The 17,672-nt window shown below is 34.3% G+C and overlaps 1 protein-coding gene across 1 annotated transcript; it reads right to left on the reverse strand.

Moving 5' to 3' along the window:
• Positions 1-316: 316 nt before the first annotated feature.
• Positions 317-2,816, reverse strand: LOC108573971. Its single transcript, XM_017936464.1, is given in 4 exon segments — positions 317-1,793; positions 2,000-2,323; positions 2,655-2,752; positions 2,754-2,816. Coding segments are annotated over 4 exon segments (1,962 nt in total).
• Between the last annotated feature and the right edge of the window lie 14,856 nt (positions 2,817-17,672).

Raw genomic sequence — 17,672 nt, forward strand, 5'->3', positions numbered from 1 at the left:
TCATTTTTAACTACTGAATAATTATAAAAATGTATCTAGAAATTGTTTTGTATTGGACGATGACAATAACTGCAACTATTACATAATAGCAAAAAAGTAACTTTTTAAAATAGTTTTTCTGTAACATTCCGGATAATGGAAGTTCCTAAAGACAAGGTGATATGAGATGATATAACGTGATGTAAAACACCCAAGGATTGCATAAATTAAATTAATCATGTTTTCATAATATTATTGACAAATTTAAAAATATAGCGACAAAATTATTCATAATAAATATGTATACAGTCACACATACATACATATGTGCACGCGTTTAAGATGAAGGTGGTGAATGACCCAAACATTGCCATTCAGGTTCTCCGCATTCACAAATACGACCAGCGTGTCTAACTTGAAAAACTGTAACTATACCCCTATTATCGTCGAATCTACACGTGATGTGTAAATCGTGAATTAAGAAAGTATAAAACTGACTACCCCATCGTTGCCTTAAATACACTGATCTAGGATCTTCGCGTAATACGTTTTCAATCGCTATTTTTTGGTCGTTAATTTTGGTTCCTAAAATTTCGTTCAACTGAATCAAAGCACGATCGTTAAATACCACATATAGGGGTGTACGAGGTCTTGATATCCACTCTGGAATTCTTACATCTGAAGAGGTATTAGCTTCTGACTCTCTATTTTCAATATTTCTCGATTCAGATGAACATACCGTATTTGTACCTACGCTATCTGGTAAGCTATTGTTTGATATTGTTCGTATCAACTGATTCGACAAAGGTTGCAAAGGTGTAAGAATTTGCGGCTCTAATCCTTCTTCTCCATCAGGAGCTTCTCGTACCCCCATTCTTACGGGAGAATTATCAATTCTCGAATTTAATGATCGTCTATTAATTAAATCTATATCAGTACCGCAAATAGTATTTGGTCCATCTGCTCCATCTAAAAGTCTAGAGCGAGAAACATGTGTTTCTGTGTAATTAGATCCCACATTACTTGATCCATATATTGGTTCAACATTGGTACGACCACTTACATTAATACTTTGCAATCTATTATTTATATCTACTAAACTTTCTGGTTGTTGTTCCAAATTAGAAGGAAGTACATTATGCTCAGTAGATGTATTTAAACTTGTTCTTGCATTGGACAAAGAATCGAAAAATGTGTGAGATATTCTGTGTATACCTGTTACATCTATATTATGCTGTAATATACTATTATTGTGCAAACTAATATCACTTAATTCAGAAAAATGTCTCAAACTATTATAACTTTCGAAATTCGAATTTCTCTGAAATTCTTCTGCTTGTAACCTTATAGCAATTTCTTCATCTCTAGAAACATCTGTCTCTTGATTTGTTTTATTGACATTTTTTCTATAATAAGGATCTGAAAGTAAATTTCTTGTTTCGTTTTCGAGGCTAATGTTAGTATTGAATGTGCCACATGTTTGATCTCCAATTGTTTCTTCTATACATTCAAATGTATCAACTAAATTAGATTCTTGCAATCTGTTACTTAATTTTTCAAAACCTAATGGACTATCATATTGTGGTACATAAGGTTTTATATCTAATACAGGTGATTGATCTACCATATCTACACCTTCAAAATAAATTGTATGACTTTCTATGTTTGTAATTTTTACTAAACTTAAACCAATTGGACATGGACGATGAGGAGAACGTGTAGAAAATACACCAGTTTTTGTACCATTTAACCTTGGTGGTGCAACTTTAGCACGAACATGTGTTGAGTCATTCCTATGAAAGTAAAATAGAACCCTGTGAAAATAAAAATGGTTTTCAAAAAAATACTATATTTTTATAATTCACTATGTGCTGTTTACACATAACATGACATTAACTAAATATTATGGTAACAGAGATAACAAGAAAGCTGTTAAACTTTTTAAACGTTTAGCTTAAATAATATTGATCAACACTTTATAAATAAATCAAACTTAAAAATTATATTTTAATCATCTTACCACATATGTGAAAAATCTTGTAATCCTTCAAGAGCATGATCTGGATTAGTAAATATTGAGTTGTATAGTAGTAGCTTTCCTGGTACTTTTCCACAAACTCCTGTCTGTCTAGGTGTACCACGTTTACTAGGAAACCAAGTAGATATTACCCCAATTGGTTTCAACTTTATAGTATCATCATCAGTGCTAGTGCTAGGTTTTACATCATCTGGAATTATAACTTTTGCTTCAGACATGGGTGATCCATTTCTGTATGATTCTAAGAGACGCTTTATAGTATCGATATCTTTTTCATGTATATATCGAAGACTCTTCATTTGTTGTCTGTAAAAATTAAAAATTGGAACACATACATATTATACATGTATAATACATACATATTAAAGTGAAACATAATAATTTTCAATAAAAAATATAATATTCTAATAAAAAACAATAAATATTTATTTCACTCTTATTGCAAGAATATTCATACATTGCATGCATATACGCTCGCATGTATGCGTACAGATGTATATATATACATTTATATATGTATACTAGAAATGCAGAAGTATGAAGAAAACAGCATGTTTGAATGGAACTTGTTGATATCTTTTTGAATAATTTTTAGATTTTATGAAGACAGTATATAATAAGATAATTCAAATAATACCTCAAATTATTAATTTCTTTTCGCGCTACATTTAATTGACTAAGTAAGTATTTAGCACTAAAATCTGAATTTTGACAAGTAGAATCCATAACTACTGACTACTCTTTTAAGCGTGATCACAAGTCAAATCGAGTAGAATGAAACGAGATGTACCCGTACCATAGGTTAAATAAATGCAACAGTGCGAACACCGGTTCTAAAGCATGAAATAATTGATTACGAAAAGAACGGATGTAGAGGCGATAGTGTCGCTCGGATTCCACCTACAGTTACTCTCAATAATATACGGACACACTTTAGAAAAATATAACTTTCTTAAAATTGAATCAAAGACTTGAGTTTCTTTTTTTTTTTTTTGAGAAGTTAGAAGGAGTAGTATACTAGATGACGTGTACAAACAATTTTGAAAAAAATTGCAATTTGTGGAAAATACGAAGAAAATTGTAAAGGTCACTTTTTACAACTTTTTTATCTGAGCCTGTAATGAAAATTTCAAACATACGTTTTGTAGATTTATGTAAATTATATAGTTGCTATGTGCTATAAACGGTTAAAAATTGTGAAAATCGCACTATTTCACGAATAGGCCCATAACTGTAATAAATCTGAAGATTCTTACATCTTCTGAGATGAAATTTTCAGCATGTATACAGGGTGTTTCGTAAAGAGTGTAACACCCGGAAATGGGGGGTTGCTGGGGCGACTCTGAACAACTTTTTCCTTTACCAAAATGTTGGTTGAAGTTTCGTTTTTGAATTATTAACGAAAGACACTGGCCAATCAGAGCACGTGTAGAGCCCGCGCTCAGGCACGGGAGCGTAGAGACTCATCCGCGCACGATCGTGAACAAACGCACTGGCACAGGGTGGCTATCTAGGGAAGCGCGCGACAAATGTTAGATCGTCTTAAATTAAGAATAATCTAGAATTATTCGTTATTCATGAATAACAAATAAACTAATAAGTCGTTTAACACGTTGAATGCCGGACCAATTCTGCGTAACTTGTCCACAGTGCCGAAAAGAATTTTTTATTCTAATACAACACATTGCAATATGCATAAATAATATGTCAATAGTTAGAAATAAAACTATTTAAATATACTGTGTGATGCATTAGGTGAAAATTTTACAAATACTACCATTTATTCAAATTAAATGCTTTTACTAATTTTGAGAAATTAATAACTGTTTTCGATACTTTTATTCGTTATCCGAAAGAAATAAAGTGTTTTATTACTTATGAAAAACTTACCCATTCGTCCACGAATTAACCTGCTTCGACGGAAGTGGGTCGTTGACACTGGGTCATTGTGTTGATCCTGACATTTCAATGCAACCCTCAACAGCTGATGTTACGGCCGGGTCGGTGAACTCTCTTCACTGTACGGTCACTTTCATTGCACAAGTCACTTTTACTGTTTTCGACAATATTATAAAAAATAAATCGTTGCTACATCGTAATTGCAAAATAGCCAAACTGCCCCGTTTACATTCTGTATACCGTAATTGTAAAAAATGTATTACCGTAATATTCTGCGTTTGTACGATACATGTTTCTCGTACGGTTGGCAGAATGACTCTGCCAGCTTAATCGTTTCCTGGCTCCTAGATTTTTACAATAGAACGAAGAAGAAATGTTTATTACTGGAAAGCTTGAGTGGCTAGCAGTTTAAAAATGAGCCGATGTGTGTACCTTCTACACAATACTTTTGCATTTTTATGAAAAGTTCTTTATCTAGCACAAATTTGCTATACAGTATCGAATTCTGTAGATATGAAGGAACCATTCAGAAAATGTGTCGGAACGGTTTTGAATTCGAACAGGTCGAGGAAATATCCGCCGGCAATATGTACACAGTGTTTTGCCGCCATGCGGCTATCGCTCGCCTACACCGACTCGGTAGTGCCGTAGCGACGCGTAATCGTTTCATGGTCAAAAACATTTTTTAAATTTCGTGAAATTACAGCAAAAATGAAATATATAAAATGAAGACCTACCTGGAGCATCGCTCACGCAAACAAATTTAAAAATGTTTTCGTCGTGTTTGACGTTTATACTTTTCGACCAATAGGTAATTTTCTTCAGGTATTTTTGGATATTTTATATACAAAGTGTAAAAAAATTAATGGTCAAAGCTTCAGGGGGTGAATCTATACCCTTGGATCGGTGGACATTTGTAAAAAAAAGTTTCCGCAAAATTGTTTATAACATTGAAAATTAATGTAAAATTTTTTTTTTACATCAACGTATTCTGCTCGACGAGAAGAGAAAATGTCTGAATGGAGCCATATGCCGCAAACAAATAGTTTCCCAGATAAACGTTGATAAAGTTTGACAACGATTTGATTGTATAGAGCTATACGTATAGACTAGGACCCACTAACACTCTGCCATTTGAAGGGATCTAGCCGTGTAGGACACGCTCGGTATAATGGTATGCGTGTCCCTACAAACGCCGTTTGGTTCGGGCTTGCCTTCGAGTTTAGACCTTGCTGTCCCTTTAAACGGCGTTTGTGTAGGGGAACGCACACCATTATACCGAGCGTGTTGCATACCATTACAATCGGGTGCTAAGGTGATAATAAAATTTTGATTGATTTAGAAATCAATCTAGAAATCGTTAGAAATCTACATGACGAGGTTTCTGATCCGAACAAAGTATGTGCAAAGTTTCTTTCTTTGATGCTATTTCAATCTATTAGTTGTCAGTGTGTAACTGGATCTACACTGTGTTTTGTATTTGCATATACCTTGTTTCATAGTTTTTAGTCTCGTGTCTGGTAAGTATATGTCTTAAACAATTTCCCTTAAAACTATTAAAAAGTCAGGTGTCTTGCGTTTTAGTATTAATTCGTTGTTAAGCTTTTTTGTATGGATTTTGTCGTTTTCCGTTGTTAGAATAAATAATAATCGCAGTGGGTCTAGAAGGACAAGTCTTTGTTGTGTGTTTAATATCGAATGAAACAGCCAGCCGTGTACTGGTATTGAAATTACTTTAACTAGGTTAAAGACTTGTTCTTCTAGGAGAGAGATCTTAATTTCTAATAACACTCTTTTTCCATTAAGCGCAATATTTATATTGTGACGCGATTCTTAATCTTTATTAAAGTCAGTGTTTCGCGTCTCTCACACGCCAACTTAATATTGTGCGAGTCGAATTGATTGTTGAGTGTGAAAATATATGTGTGAACTACTTATTGAACGTAAACTGCTATATGATCTTTTTGGACTATTGATGGGCATTGAGGCGCGTTGGGCCTTTCTCGCTGTTTTATGTTAAACTATGTGTTGAGGGGGTAGCCTATGGTAACAAATAGGAGCCCTTCTTTGTTGGCTGTTCTTCATGAGTGGGAAGTACGCAGCCCACCATGGATTTCCCCAGTCGACAGGGTGGTGGTATGACATCGTGGTGGGGGTATGAGGCCCAGAGGAAGATCAGTCCAAACGGGACTGAAATGTGTGTGTGTAGTGGTTTTACGACACGTCAAGTGCTATTGAAGGAAATGTACGGGCACCAGGAAGGCGTATGGCACGCAGAAGCATCGAGTTTCTGAGTCCATAAAACACTTTCTGGTTATCGTCATCGCTTCGGAAGGAAAAGTAAAACAAAAGAATTTAAATTAGAAGCCTTCAAGAATAGCAGGCCTGGTCGTCCGTGTCATAAAGTCAAACTCTTACCAGTTGCGTTTGCGACGCAACAATTTACATTGCAAATATCTATTAGCGACATGTAACACGTCTCTTCGAGAGTAACTGAGAAATTACTTACATGTTCGTGTTCCCTAAGTATCTTAAACAATTGCTCCAGTGTAAAAATGTGTGGTTTTACAATGCCATATTTTGCATCAAAAGTGAGGTCCTCAATTTTTCTAATTTGATTTCTAACGTCGTTTAGTTTGAGTTCCAAATCAAGAATTAATGCGGTTGACTTGGTCGTGAGTCTGCCGTGACTGTGCCGAATAGAGTTTCACTGACTTGACCAACGAAGTCGAAGAGCCCATGACTAGTACGCGAGGAGCAATGCATTGCGAAGCTTTCCACGCATACCGGTGAAATCTTCTACGCCCTTCAGTAGTTTTGGTTTTGAGGAGCACATAAATTGGCTCCCGTTTATTTCGCGTATGCATAGCCCGATGATTAGGCGGATATAAAGCTGTTTGATCGATTCAGTGGCGCGTTATCCTGTGGGCAAAAGGGGCAATTGCCCGGGGCCACCACCAATGAGGGAGGCCCCAAACCAATCTTTTATAACCTCATTTACTGTACATGGGGCCCCCAAATTCAAATTTGCCCGGGGCCTCATGAAGCTATGACGCGTCACTGGATCGATTCAAGATCAGCCTCAACATGTGCGAAATCATTCTACAACGATTTTCCATTGTTCGTGGAAAAGCCTTAGTCTATTTAAATATTCGAGGAATGCGGTTTCCTGATTAGTTACATTAAATTTTTCGCCGTGGATGTGATTCGTTGAACCAGAAGCCGTAATCCATTGGAGTGCCAAGGTCATTATACATTTTTCAAAATATCTAGCTATCATTCTTGTCATCCGAAAGAGTTGCTTGTTTAAATAACTTTACATTTGTTCTGTAATGAACTGTAGATTTTCCGTTTCCGTTAATTTTTATAGAATGATTATTGATAGTATCCATGACCTCAAATGGGCCTCGCCAACGTTTCTCTAATCGTTTCGCATTGTAATTACCAATTAGGATTTTATTTCCTTGCCATGTGGATTCGTGTGTTTATAGGAGGTTGATGGCTGTTGGTCATGGAGGTTTTCTATTGTTCCTAATATCTTGTTTTCATGTTCAATTTTGAGGTTTTCTACTTGTTGTAACGTCAGATATTCGTCTTGTTCGTCAAAAATGCTATTTGATTCGTATCCTAACTGGAGTTCAAATAGGTGTATACCCGGTGGAACGATTCATCGTGCAATTATAATTGAGCACGGTTTTGGGTAGGATTTGGTCCCAAATATTCGTCGATTTGATAATGAATGTATTCTTTTAAGATGATGTGTGATGTTTCATTTTTTCCATTAGACTGGGGGTGATAAACGGATGTGAAGGTGTGTCGCGTTTTCATCAATTTGCAAAAGTCAGAAAACTTGTGGGAGGAAAATTCTTTAACGTTGTCTGTTAATATTTCGGATATTTATTAGGATAGCCACCTTAGATTACACTATTTTGAAGCACACATACACACACACAAAATCGGTCCTTTTTAAAGCCACCATGATGTACCATGGTGTACAACCATGATGTACAAAGTCCGACCGAGTAACCTCCTCGCGGTGTACACATAAGTACATTAGGTAACGCTAATGCAGGCGGCATGTAAACTTTGAAAGTTAATAACTCAACAACGGCTTACGAAAAATACATGTGTAGGTACTGTTTTGAATACGTCTCAGTATTAGATACAAGAATATGCAATAAAAAATATAGGGTTCCATTTAAAAATTTAAACGTGACCTTCACAGGACTCTCCAAGGTTATCTCAAAGTCAAATAATTATTACGATATACGATATGTCCCCCTCGATATTATACAACTTTCATCTGAAACATTTTTCGTATTTCTGATACTTACAGAAATAATTACATATGTATAGACACTTAAAATGGACATATTGTATACGTCTGTCTTTTTGTGTCCTTGTGTTTTTGACATATTTCACACGTTTCTACGTAAGTCTTAACGACTTTCGTAATGTTGGGCCATTCGTATTGCTTTCGTATTTTTTGTAAAGTTTTGTTGTACACGTAATGTCCTCCGAAAATCGAGTCGTGTGCCAAGTGAATAATTTCTCTTTTGTCCATGGATGCTGGTTTCGAAATATGTATTTCAATATGTCTGTCAAGGTTGGAAAACAGTCGAATTAGGTCTGTGTAGTAGTTTCTGTCTTGAATTATATTTAGTTTTGATTTATCTCGTAATGTGTTTGCGATTAAAACAAGTTTGATCAGTTTCGCGAGGTGAAAGGTATACTTACCTTGCCCTTTTCTGAGATGTCGGGTGGTACGACAGTGTAAATAATTAAAGGAAAACCTTTACTGAACCCTTTTTTCAAATACACTTCAGACTTAATAACAGGAGTATTATTTGGTGTGGAAGCTTTGTGTTGCGTGGTTGTACTATTTCTTTTATAAAGTCTTCGTCTTCTGTAGATACGCGTTCGCCAAAGGAGGAGTAAAATTTTATATAGTTTTCTAGTTCCTGTTTCAGATCATTTTCTATCGTGCAAATTCTTACTCTGGATAAGGCATCGGCATTTGTGTTTAACTTTCCTGCTTTATAAATATCTCATAATCGTATTCTAATAGTTTTAGTGAGTTTCGCTTCCGCAGTCGTAGGAATAAGACGTGTTTACGCGAAAAGTCTAAATATCCTAAAATTGGCGTTGGCAAGTTTAACAGGTCAAATGGTTGAACCAGGGGATCTATAATTTAAATCTGTCAGAAATAGTGGCGTTGTCACCAAAAATTATAAACACACAGATAACAACAATAACTTGAAAATCGTTAAAGAAAATTTAATGGAAATTGATAAAACAAGCCACAGGCGAGAGGCTACCGTTAACAAGAAAGGAAAGATTAGCCAAATACAGACACATTCGCACAACAGAACAAATGACTGGCACACATGCCTATAGAAAACTCATTTATTTAGCTTACTTTCGGAAGGCAGGGTACTTTGCTGCAGGCAGCACTACAACAAAAACCATCATACCGAAACCTCCACCAATTCATATAGAAACCCAAATTATTGAACCTTTATTGGAACTTCTAGAAGAAACAGCAGGCAACAATTACACGTTAAAACAACTTACAATTAGCGGTAATCAAGTCAAGGTTCAAGCAAATAATACTGAAACCTACAGCAAAATATAATAGTTCTAACCTTGAGAGAGAAAAATGCCAACTTTTATACGTACCAACTAAAGAAAGACAGAAGCTACAAGGTAGTTCTAAAAGGTTTGTACCCAAAAACAAACATCGATAGAATCAGCAAAGAATTAGAAAGTCTCAACCACCAGGCAAAGCAAATTAATAATATAAAAGAATACGACACAAAGCAACCACTACCGCTGTTCTTTATCGAACTATATGTTCTATAACCAAATGAAAATAACAAAGAAATATTCACAATCAATAGACTCCTAAATATTGTTATTTCATTTGAACCTTCTAAAGCTAAAAGGGATATTGCGTAATGCATCCACTGTCATGTCTACGAATTACTGCTACAGAACCTCTACATGCGTAAAATAAACACCCCACTTTAAACTGTCCAATAAAAGACAAGACAGATAATGTAAAATATTACAACTGTCAGGGAAATCACCCTGCCAATTATACAGGATGCATAATAAGAGAACAATTAGAACAAAAACTATACCCCACACTTAAGCCCAAAGTAGCTGCAAAAAATCCTCTTCTTCCTACTCAAACCATCAGTCAAAACATTAATAATACTATTACGGGTTGGCAGGCTAACACAAACACAAAAACCTATGCCCAAGCAACATAAGCACAGTCATTCCAAATAAATACACATTCTCCTTCCAACACATGTAGGACCAGTATCAGAATCAACAGAAATTAGAGAACTGTTACTCCAATCAATCAAAAATACGGAATTAGTAACTAATATGTTTACTGAACAAACAAATTTGTTAAAACAACAATCGCAACAATGAACTGCAATGATAGAACTAATTACAAACGTGCTTACTAATAAGCTGAAGTAACAATGGATACTATTTTAGAAATCACAATTTTGAACGCTAACGAGCTAACACATAGAATTCAAGAACTGAAAATCTTCCTTTGCATTAACAAAATTGACGTACTACTCGTTGCGGAAACACATCTCACAAACAAACATCACATTAAAATTCCCTTCTACGACATCTACGACACTAAACACCCTTTCGGAACAGCTCGTGGTGGTTCAGCTATAATCATCAAAAATGACATAAAACACTTCCTTCAAAACTCAATAGATCACACGTACATGCAAGCTGCTATCATAGTTATTAATACTGTTGTGTGTCACAGCGTCGGCATACAGTGTTTCGAGTATATGGGCGTCCGGGACAAAAATCATAACTTCTAAATTAATCAATTTTCGACCTAAGTTCTCTAATACTTTTTTCAAGAAAATTTAAATCTGCATTGATTGGCACAAAAAAATTATATGGTTTCATTTAAAAAAATGGTAGTGATCTTTATTTTTTATCGAATAAAAACTTTTTTGTAAATTTTCATTAACACAGTTTATTGTCAACTGAATACTGATTAACTTTTGTTTGAAAAATTTGTTCATTAGTTTCGCGGAAATACCGGAAAAATGGTAGGGGCCGTTTCGCATACAGGGGTTTGAGAGACAAATATAACTTTATATACATTTAAAATTTCTCTTTTATTTCGTTTTTTTCGTAATTTTCATTAGGTAGTTAAATAATAATATAAATAATAAAAAAATGGAATAAGAATAACAATGTAAATGTTAAGAAAAGGACGCTAGAATACTGAACGCGTCAATAACGATTTTGACAATTTTCTTCATTTTGTGCAAATTTGAAAGTGGTCTATTGACCGTGACGAAATGTGGGAAAAATCTGCGTTCGTTTACGACGCAACAAAGACAATACGCAGCAATATCACGCTAGCAGCAGTTTACTGTTCCCTTAAGTGCAAAATTTCAATGCACAGCAGTACAGAAGTTTCTTTCAATCTTTGGGCAATGAATTTATTGCTGGTGGATACTACAACGCTAAACATGCTCTACGGGGCTCTAAAACTAACTCATCAAGGTAAAACACTAGAACATATTATACGATCATTATCTCTAGATACATTATCAACAGGAGAACCTATTTTCTGGCCTGCTGCTTATAACAAAACCCTGGACTTACTGGACTTCACAGTAATGAAAGGACTGAATGAAGCTCATTTTAAAATGCACTCTTGTTTCGACCTCAGTTCGGACCACTCCCCAGTAATACTAAACTAAATACTTACATAAACTCATACAAATTGCACCAACCTTATGCAACAACAATACAATTTGAAAACTATTTAAAGAATATCTAACATTCAACATAAATTACAACATACCTTTAAAAACTCCAGAACAAATAGAAATAGCTGTTATTAATTTTACCAATCTAGTGCAAGAAACAGGATGGATTTCTACCAAACAAGCAGAGTCTATATGACAACAAATACATTTCACAGAAAATCAAGCTCAAATGAAAGTTAAAACACGCATGGCAAAAACAAAAACCTGCACTAAACAAGAAGAGACTAAACACAATCAACAAGAAGGTGAAACAAGTAATACTGAAGCATTCTAACGAAGATCTTTACAAGTGCCTTAATGTAGTTAGTCCCTTTCCAAATGATGACATGAACTATTCATTGTGGAAAGCCACAAAAAGACTGAAAAGTCGCCTCAATACCTGCCATCAAGAAAGTTGAGGGCAGCTGGGCAAAAAGTACTCATAAAAAAACTATTATTTTCATAGAACACCTTTACAACACATTTCAATCAAATAGCACAAAGACCTCATCAAAGATCCTAACACCAGCCCCAGATGTAACAGCTAGGGATTTTCACACTGAAAACATCACAAGAACCACTGTTAAAGAAGTTAAAAAATTTATTTTAGCCATATGCATCCAAAAAATACCTGGCTTTGATCTGATAAACAAAAATTATCAAGGAATTTCCTCCAAAAGCAGTACGAATGACCATTATTATTTTTAACGCCACCCTCAGAATTAATATTTTTCCCATCAATTGGAAAGTAGATCAAGTCATTATGCTTCACAAACCTATCAAAACCCTATTATCTACCATGGTAAGCACAGGCCAATTTCGCTACTACCTTCACTATCAAAATTATTAGAAAAAATAATCTTAACAAGAATGAAAAAAATAAGTGATATGCAAAACCTAATTCCTCCACACTAATTTGGCTTCAGAAACAAGCACGCCACAGTCGAACAGATACATAGGCTAGTTAACAAAATCACGCTAGTCTTAAAATACAAAAAATACTGTACTGCCGTTTTCCTTGACATACAAAAAGCTTTCGACAAAGTCTGGTACAAGGGCCTGCTACTCAAAATCGAACAAAAATTTCCTAAGCCATCAACTTCTCAAATCACACTTGGAAATAGAACTTTTTGCGTCAAAAATCGAGACTTTTAAGAAATCGGTTAATGTTGCTATGAGCTACAAACGGATAAAGATTGTGAAACTTTCTTCACTATTTCACGACTTTCGGCCTAGAACTGTAATAAATCTGCAGATTTTTACATCTTTCGATGCCTGTCGCTTGTTTCTCCATCCACCGATTTCAATGAAATTTTCAGCGTGTGTATAATTGACATAGATCTACAAAAAGTATTTTTTTAATTTTCATTACGAGCTCAGATAAAAAAGTTGTAAAAACGACCTTCGCTATTTTCTTCGCGATTCCGACTAATTGCAGTTTTTTTAAAAAGTTTTTTACACATCATCTAGTAAACTAAGCTTTCTAACTTCTCAAAAAAACTCAAGTCGTTTGGCCCAATTTTAAAAAAGTTATTCCATTTTATAAAGTGTATGAATACTTTTTTCAGTCACTGTAGCTACGCACGAAGATCGACCAAATCCAAATTAAAAGGAAAAATATACAATGGCTTACTAGTAAAAGTAGCCAAAAGCCATACATATTTCTAAATTGGAAGCGCTACAATTCATAATACTTAGAACAATAACAAATGCACCATGGTACATACGTAATGACGAAATTTGCAAAGACCTCAAAATTAAATATAATAAACAAAGAATGTAGGGGTAATGAGAGGGTTTGCAGGTGACAAAGTTAGGGACTCGATGAGAAAATGGTCTGGGTGCATAAGATGAAGATCTTCTGTAATAAGTCAGGAATTTAGCGGAAAAGTGGAAACGCAGCGACAGTAATCGGTAAGGGATGAGTTGGAGTGAAGACCTGGATGCCTGGGAACTAAGGGCAAAAAGGGTCCAGGATTCGACAAGCTAAACTGTCGATTGATGACGGTCTTTGAATAAAATCCTTCGAGTACAATAAACAAAACATTTCCGTTCCCGAGTTTTAACTTTCCCATCGCCATACCACGCATCGAACCCTTGGACGATTTCCAAATACATTCTATGTTTGTAAAACATACATTATTGACAATTCAAATTACGCTCCAGATGTACGTGTCGATTTCTCTAAGCTAAGACCATACTAAAGCTATATTCATGAACATGCATAATAAGTGATTAAAGCTATGTTCACGCGATAGCGTAACAACACTATCAAATTTTGAAGTTTTAAGCCCGATACACGCTATTGTGTCGTTCCTGGTCCGGTCATAGTCCGTTCTCGGTTTAATCACATCCTTGAGTATTCACACTATCGAATCGGTCACGATCCGTTTTAGATGAAATTGCTTAACGACTCCCGATTGTCTTTAACACTTTGCGGACAAAATAGTCCAGTTAGTCCGCATTCATTTGGGCACTCTCGGGCAATACCATGTAGTTTCCCTTTATTTCAATATTTCAGCGTAATATTAGTTATAAAATACTAAGTTTCAGAATAATATTAATGCATAAAAAAATGGTTTATTATCATTTATAATTTATAATTTATCATTATATGATATCTGAAGGCAAAAATTTTTACGTCGAATCCAACTTGACATAGGACTACAAAGGGTTAAGGGGGTAATCTAGTGTGACAGCCGTTTCTTTAGGCCTTTTTTGTTAATTTATTATAGAAGTTTAGTAACAGTTATTAACATGAGCTTTATTCCTATGTACTTACTTGTCCTTAAAGAATGATTACAAATTTTTTTGTTGAAAAATATTTAAATTTGGTCTGCCGAACCGACACCGGACTGGGAACGGCACGATAATGTGTATCGAGCCTTAACTTTCAAAATATTCGCGTCTATGGATATAAACTTTATTTTGACATGTTATTGAATTTAAGATAAATTATTAAATTATAATGTACAAAATAAATAAGATCAACCTACTCTTTTGTTGTATTAATTATAAATTCGGTACTACAACTTTATGTGTGCATATATCAGTTATACAATCATTATATGTATATAATTCTTTTTCTTATTATCAAAACCACTCTACAAAATTGCTTCATACTTCATACATCCTATTAGTAATAAATAAATAATGCTATTCATTTATACAGAAATTTTTTACCAGATAATTTGAAACAAAAAACAATTTAAACACTGTAACAACTAGCAACGAAGACGCCGAAAAAATTCCATTTTCGCGAGAGGAAGTGAGAGGGACGACTCTCTATCCTCGTCGTCAGCCAAATAATCGCGAAGCGATAGAAGCTTCTAGAAGAAACTAGCTTGTGACTTAGTACTTCTGGTGGTATGGAGAGAACGGCTGGACTATCCACTGGTCGCCTCTGAGAGAGGAGAGTACAGGGAGGTTACCGGACGCCCGAGGAAGCTCGGAGAGGATTGCTTAGTACTTCTGGTGGTATGGAGAGAACGGCTGGACTATCCACCGGTCGCCTACCAGGAGAAGTGCGGGTGGATTCTCCGATCATACACGTATCGCTTAAATATTGTGATAGGAGAGTACGAGAGCTATACCAGGGTCGCTCTTGGAATGGAGAGAACGGCTGGACTATCCGCCGGTCGCCTTCCAAAGAGTAGAGTACAGGAGGCTCATCGGACGCCTTCCCACAATAATTGTTATAATTCACTTCACGCGTATTACATAATATTGTGATTGGAGAGTACGAGAGCTATACCTGTGTCAAGCAACAGCTCGAACACTACGTTGACTTGTTCAAAATTATTTGGTACCAAACATTTAACATGTATCGACGAAAAGTAAATAAACTTTTGTGTGTTTTTCCCAGATACCAAAGAATATCCTACCATTCCATATATCCTACTACACACTAATATTTATTAAAAGAAGCAAAGCTATGAATTTCTAAATTAATTCTATAAAAGGCATATCAAGATTACAATATGTATTTATTTGAAATTAGAATTTTATTTTAATTTTTTACAAAAGATGTTGTGTCTACCCTTTATTTTAATAAAATTGGAATCTCTATGGAAAAAGGGAATTATGAACAATCTGAGCAAGATAAGTAAATATTGCAATATAATTACTACATGATGATGTATAGTAATTTAATATACATAACAATTTAATAGATAAAGTGCCTAATATATCCTTTAGATTTAATTTCAAAAACTATAGAGTTTGAATTTTTTCTCTGTTTTGATAATAGGGGAGAGTCGGGGAAACGAACACAGAGTAATGGCGAATTCGCATACAGGGTGTTTCGTAAAGAGTGTTACACCCGAAAATGGGGGGTTGCTGGGGTGACTCTGAACAACTTTTCCTTTACCAAAATGTTGGTTGAAGCTTCATTTTTGAATTATTAACGAAAGACACTGGCCAATCAGAGCACGTGTAGAGCCCGCGCTCAGGCACGGGAGCGTAGAGACTCATCCGCGCACGATCGTGAACAAACGCACTGGCACAGGGTGGCTATCTAGGGAAGCGCGCGACAAATGTTAGATCGTCTTAAATTAAGAATATGTAATGTGGAATTATTCGTTATTCATGAATAACAAATAAAATTAAGTTCGAGGTAAAAATTATTGAAGATTTTTGCTCCTCTTCATCTAATATTTTGAAGAAAATGTAGCTTTCTGTAGTACTTATAGCTTTTGTATTTATAATTATCTTAACACTAATGTTTAAAAACACAAAAAGTACAAATTGAGGAATAATTTAAAACCAGTATATTTGTTATTTCATGTTTTTAACCTAAAATTCTCTCTGTTGTTTTCGTTTTTCACCTTATAGGGTAATGACGAACGAATTGTGTGGGGCAATCTCGAACGTTCGTCATGATACCGAATGACTGACTAGAAGTAAAGTAGTGAGAAAGTTTGAAAATTTTCAAGAGAAAATAGAGACACAGAAGAAGAAATACCAAGAAAGAAAAATAAAATAAAGAAAAAGAAAGTTAACACTGAAAATGACAAAGATGAATATTATTGTATTTATTGTAAAAAAAAGTATGAGAACCCTCCAACTGAAGATTGGATTATGTGTTACGATTGTTGCAAAAGTGCAGTGATGGTCAGAGCACATCTAGAAGCTATTTAAGCGACTTTTATAAACAAATAAGTAGTGTTCGTGATTACCCCACGACATTTAGGACATCACGAACGACAATGGTTTGGTTTTCCTATTAAAAATTAGCATTATTTTTAAATTTTGTTAAAGTTGATTATAAAACTATGTAAACAGATAATATGCCTTTGTATATAAACAATAACAAAGTTATTACCTTTGCAATATTTTGTTTTATTCAACTTTTTCCTTAGGTGTTCGCAATTCACTGACTCTCTCCTATTATGTTTTTCTAAATTATTCAACCTGTTTTTCAAGTCACCTCATATAAGAGTGTTCATTATTGCACTTAATGTAAGCAATAAATGAAAAAAGTAGTGAACTTGATTTAATATACTATATTGTACAAAATGAGTGATTAGCATTTTATGTACTAAAGATAAGTCTTTCATTTATCTTAGATTTAACTACGGTGATGCATGGAATTAAATTAATATATTACAGTTACTTTAACTATAAAACAAGATTGTAAATGTACAAGTGTACATTTAATAATCATTTGCATATAAAAATTAATAGGAATAATATTTAAATAGATGACATTAAAAATTTTAAATATTATGTATGCTAACATTAGTAATAATAACATTAAAAATTTTAAACATAATGATAATTTTAAATAAATCTATATCACTATTTGTAAGGTTTTTGAAAACATAATATCAATTTTCAAATTTTGCTTTTTATTTATTTTATTGAATAAGTTCATCTATGATTATTTCTTTTGCATTCCATTATCAAATTTCTATAAAGTTTATAAAATATTTTTGTATATTGTT

This window comes from Habropoda laboriosa, unplaced genomic scaffold, assembly GCF_001263275.1.
Source record: "Habropoda laboriosa isolate 0110345459 unplaced genomic scaffold, ASM126327v1 scaffold181, whole genome shotgun sequence".
In the NCBI taxonomy this organism is placed as follows: Eukaryota; Metazoa; Arthropoda; class Insecta; order Hymenoptera; family Apidae; genus Habropoda; species Habropoda laboriosa.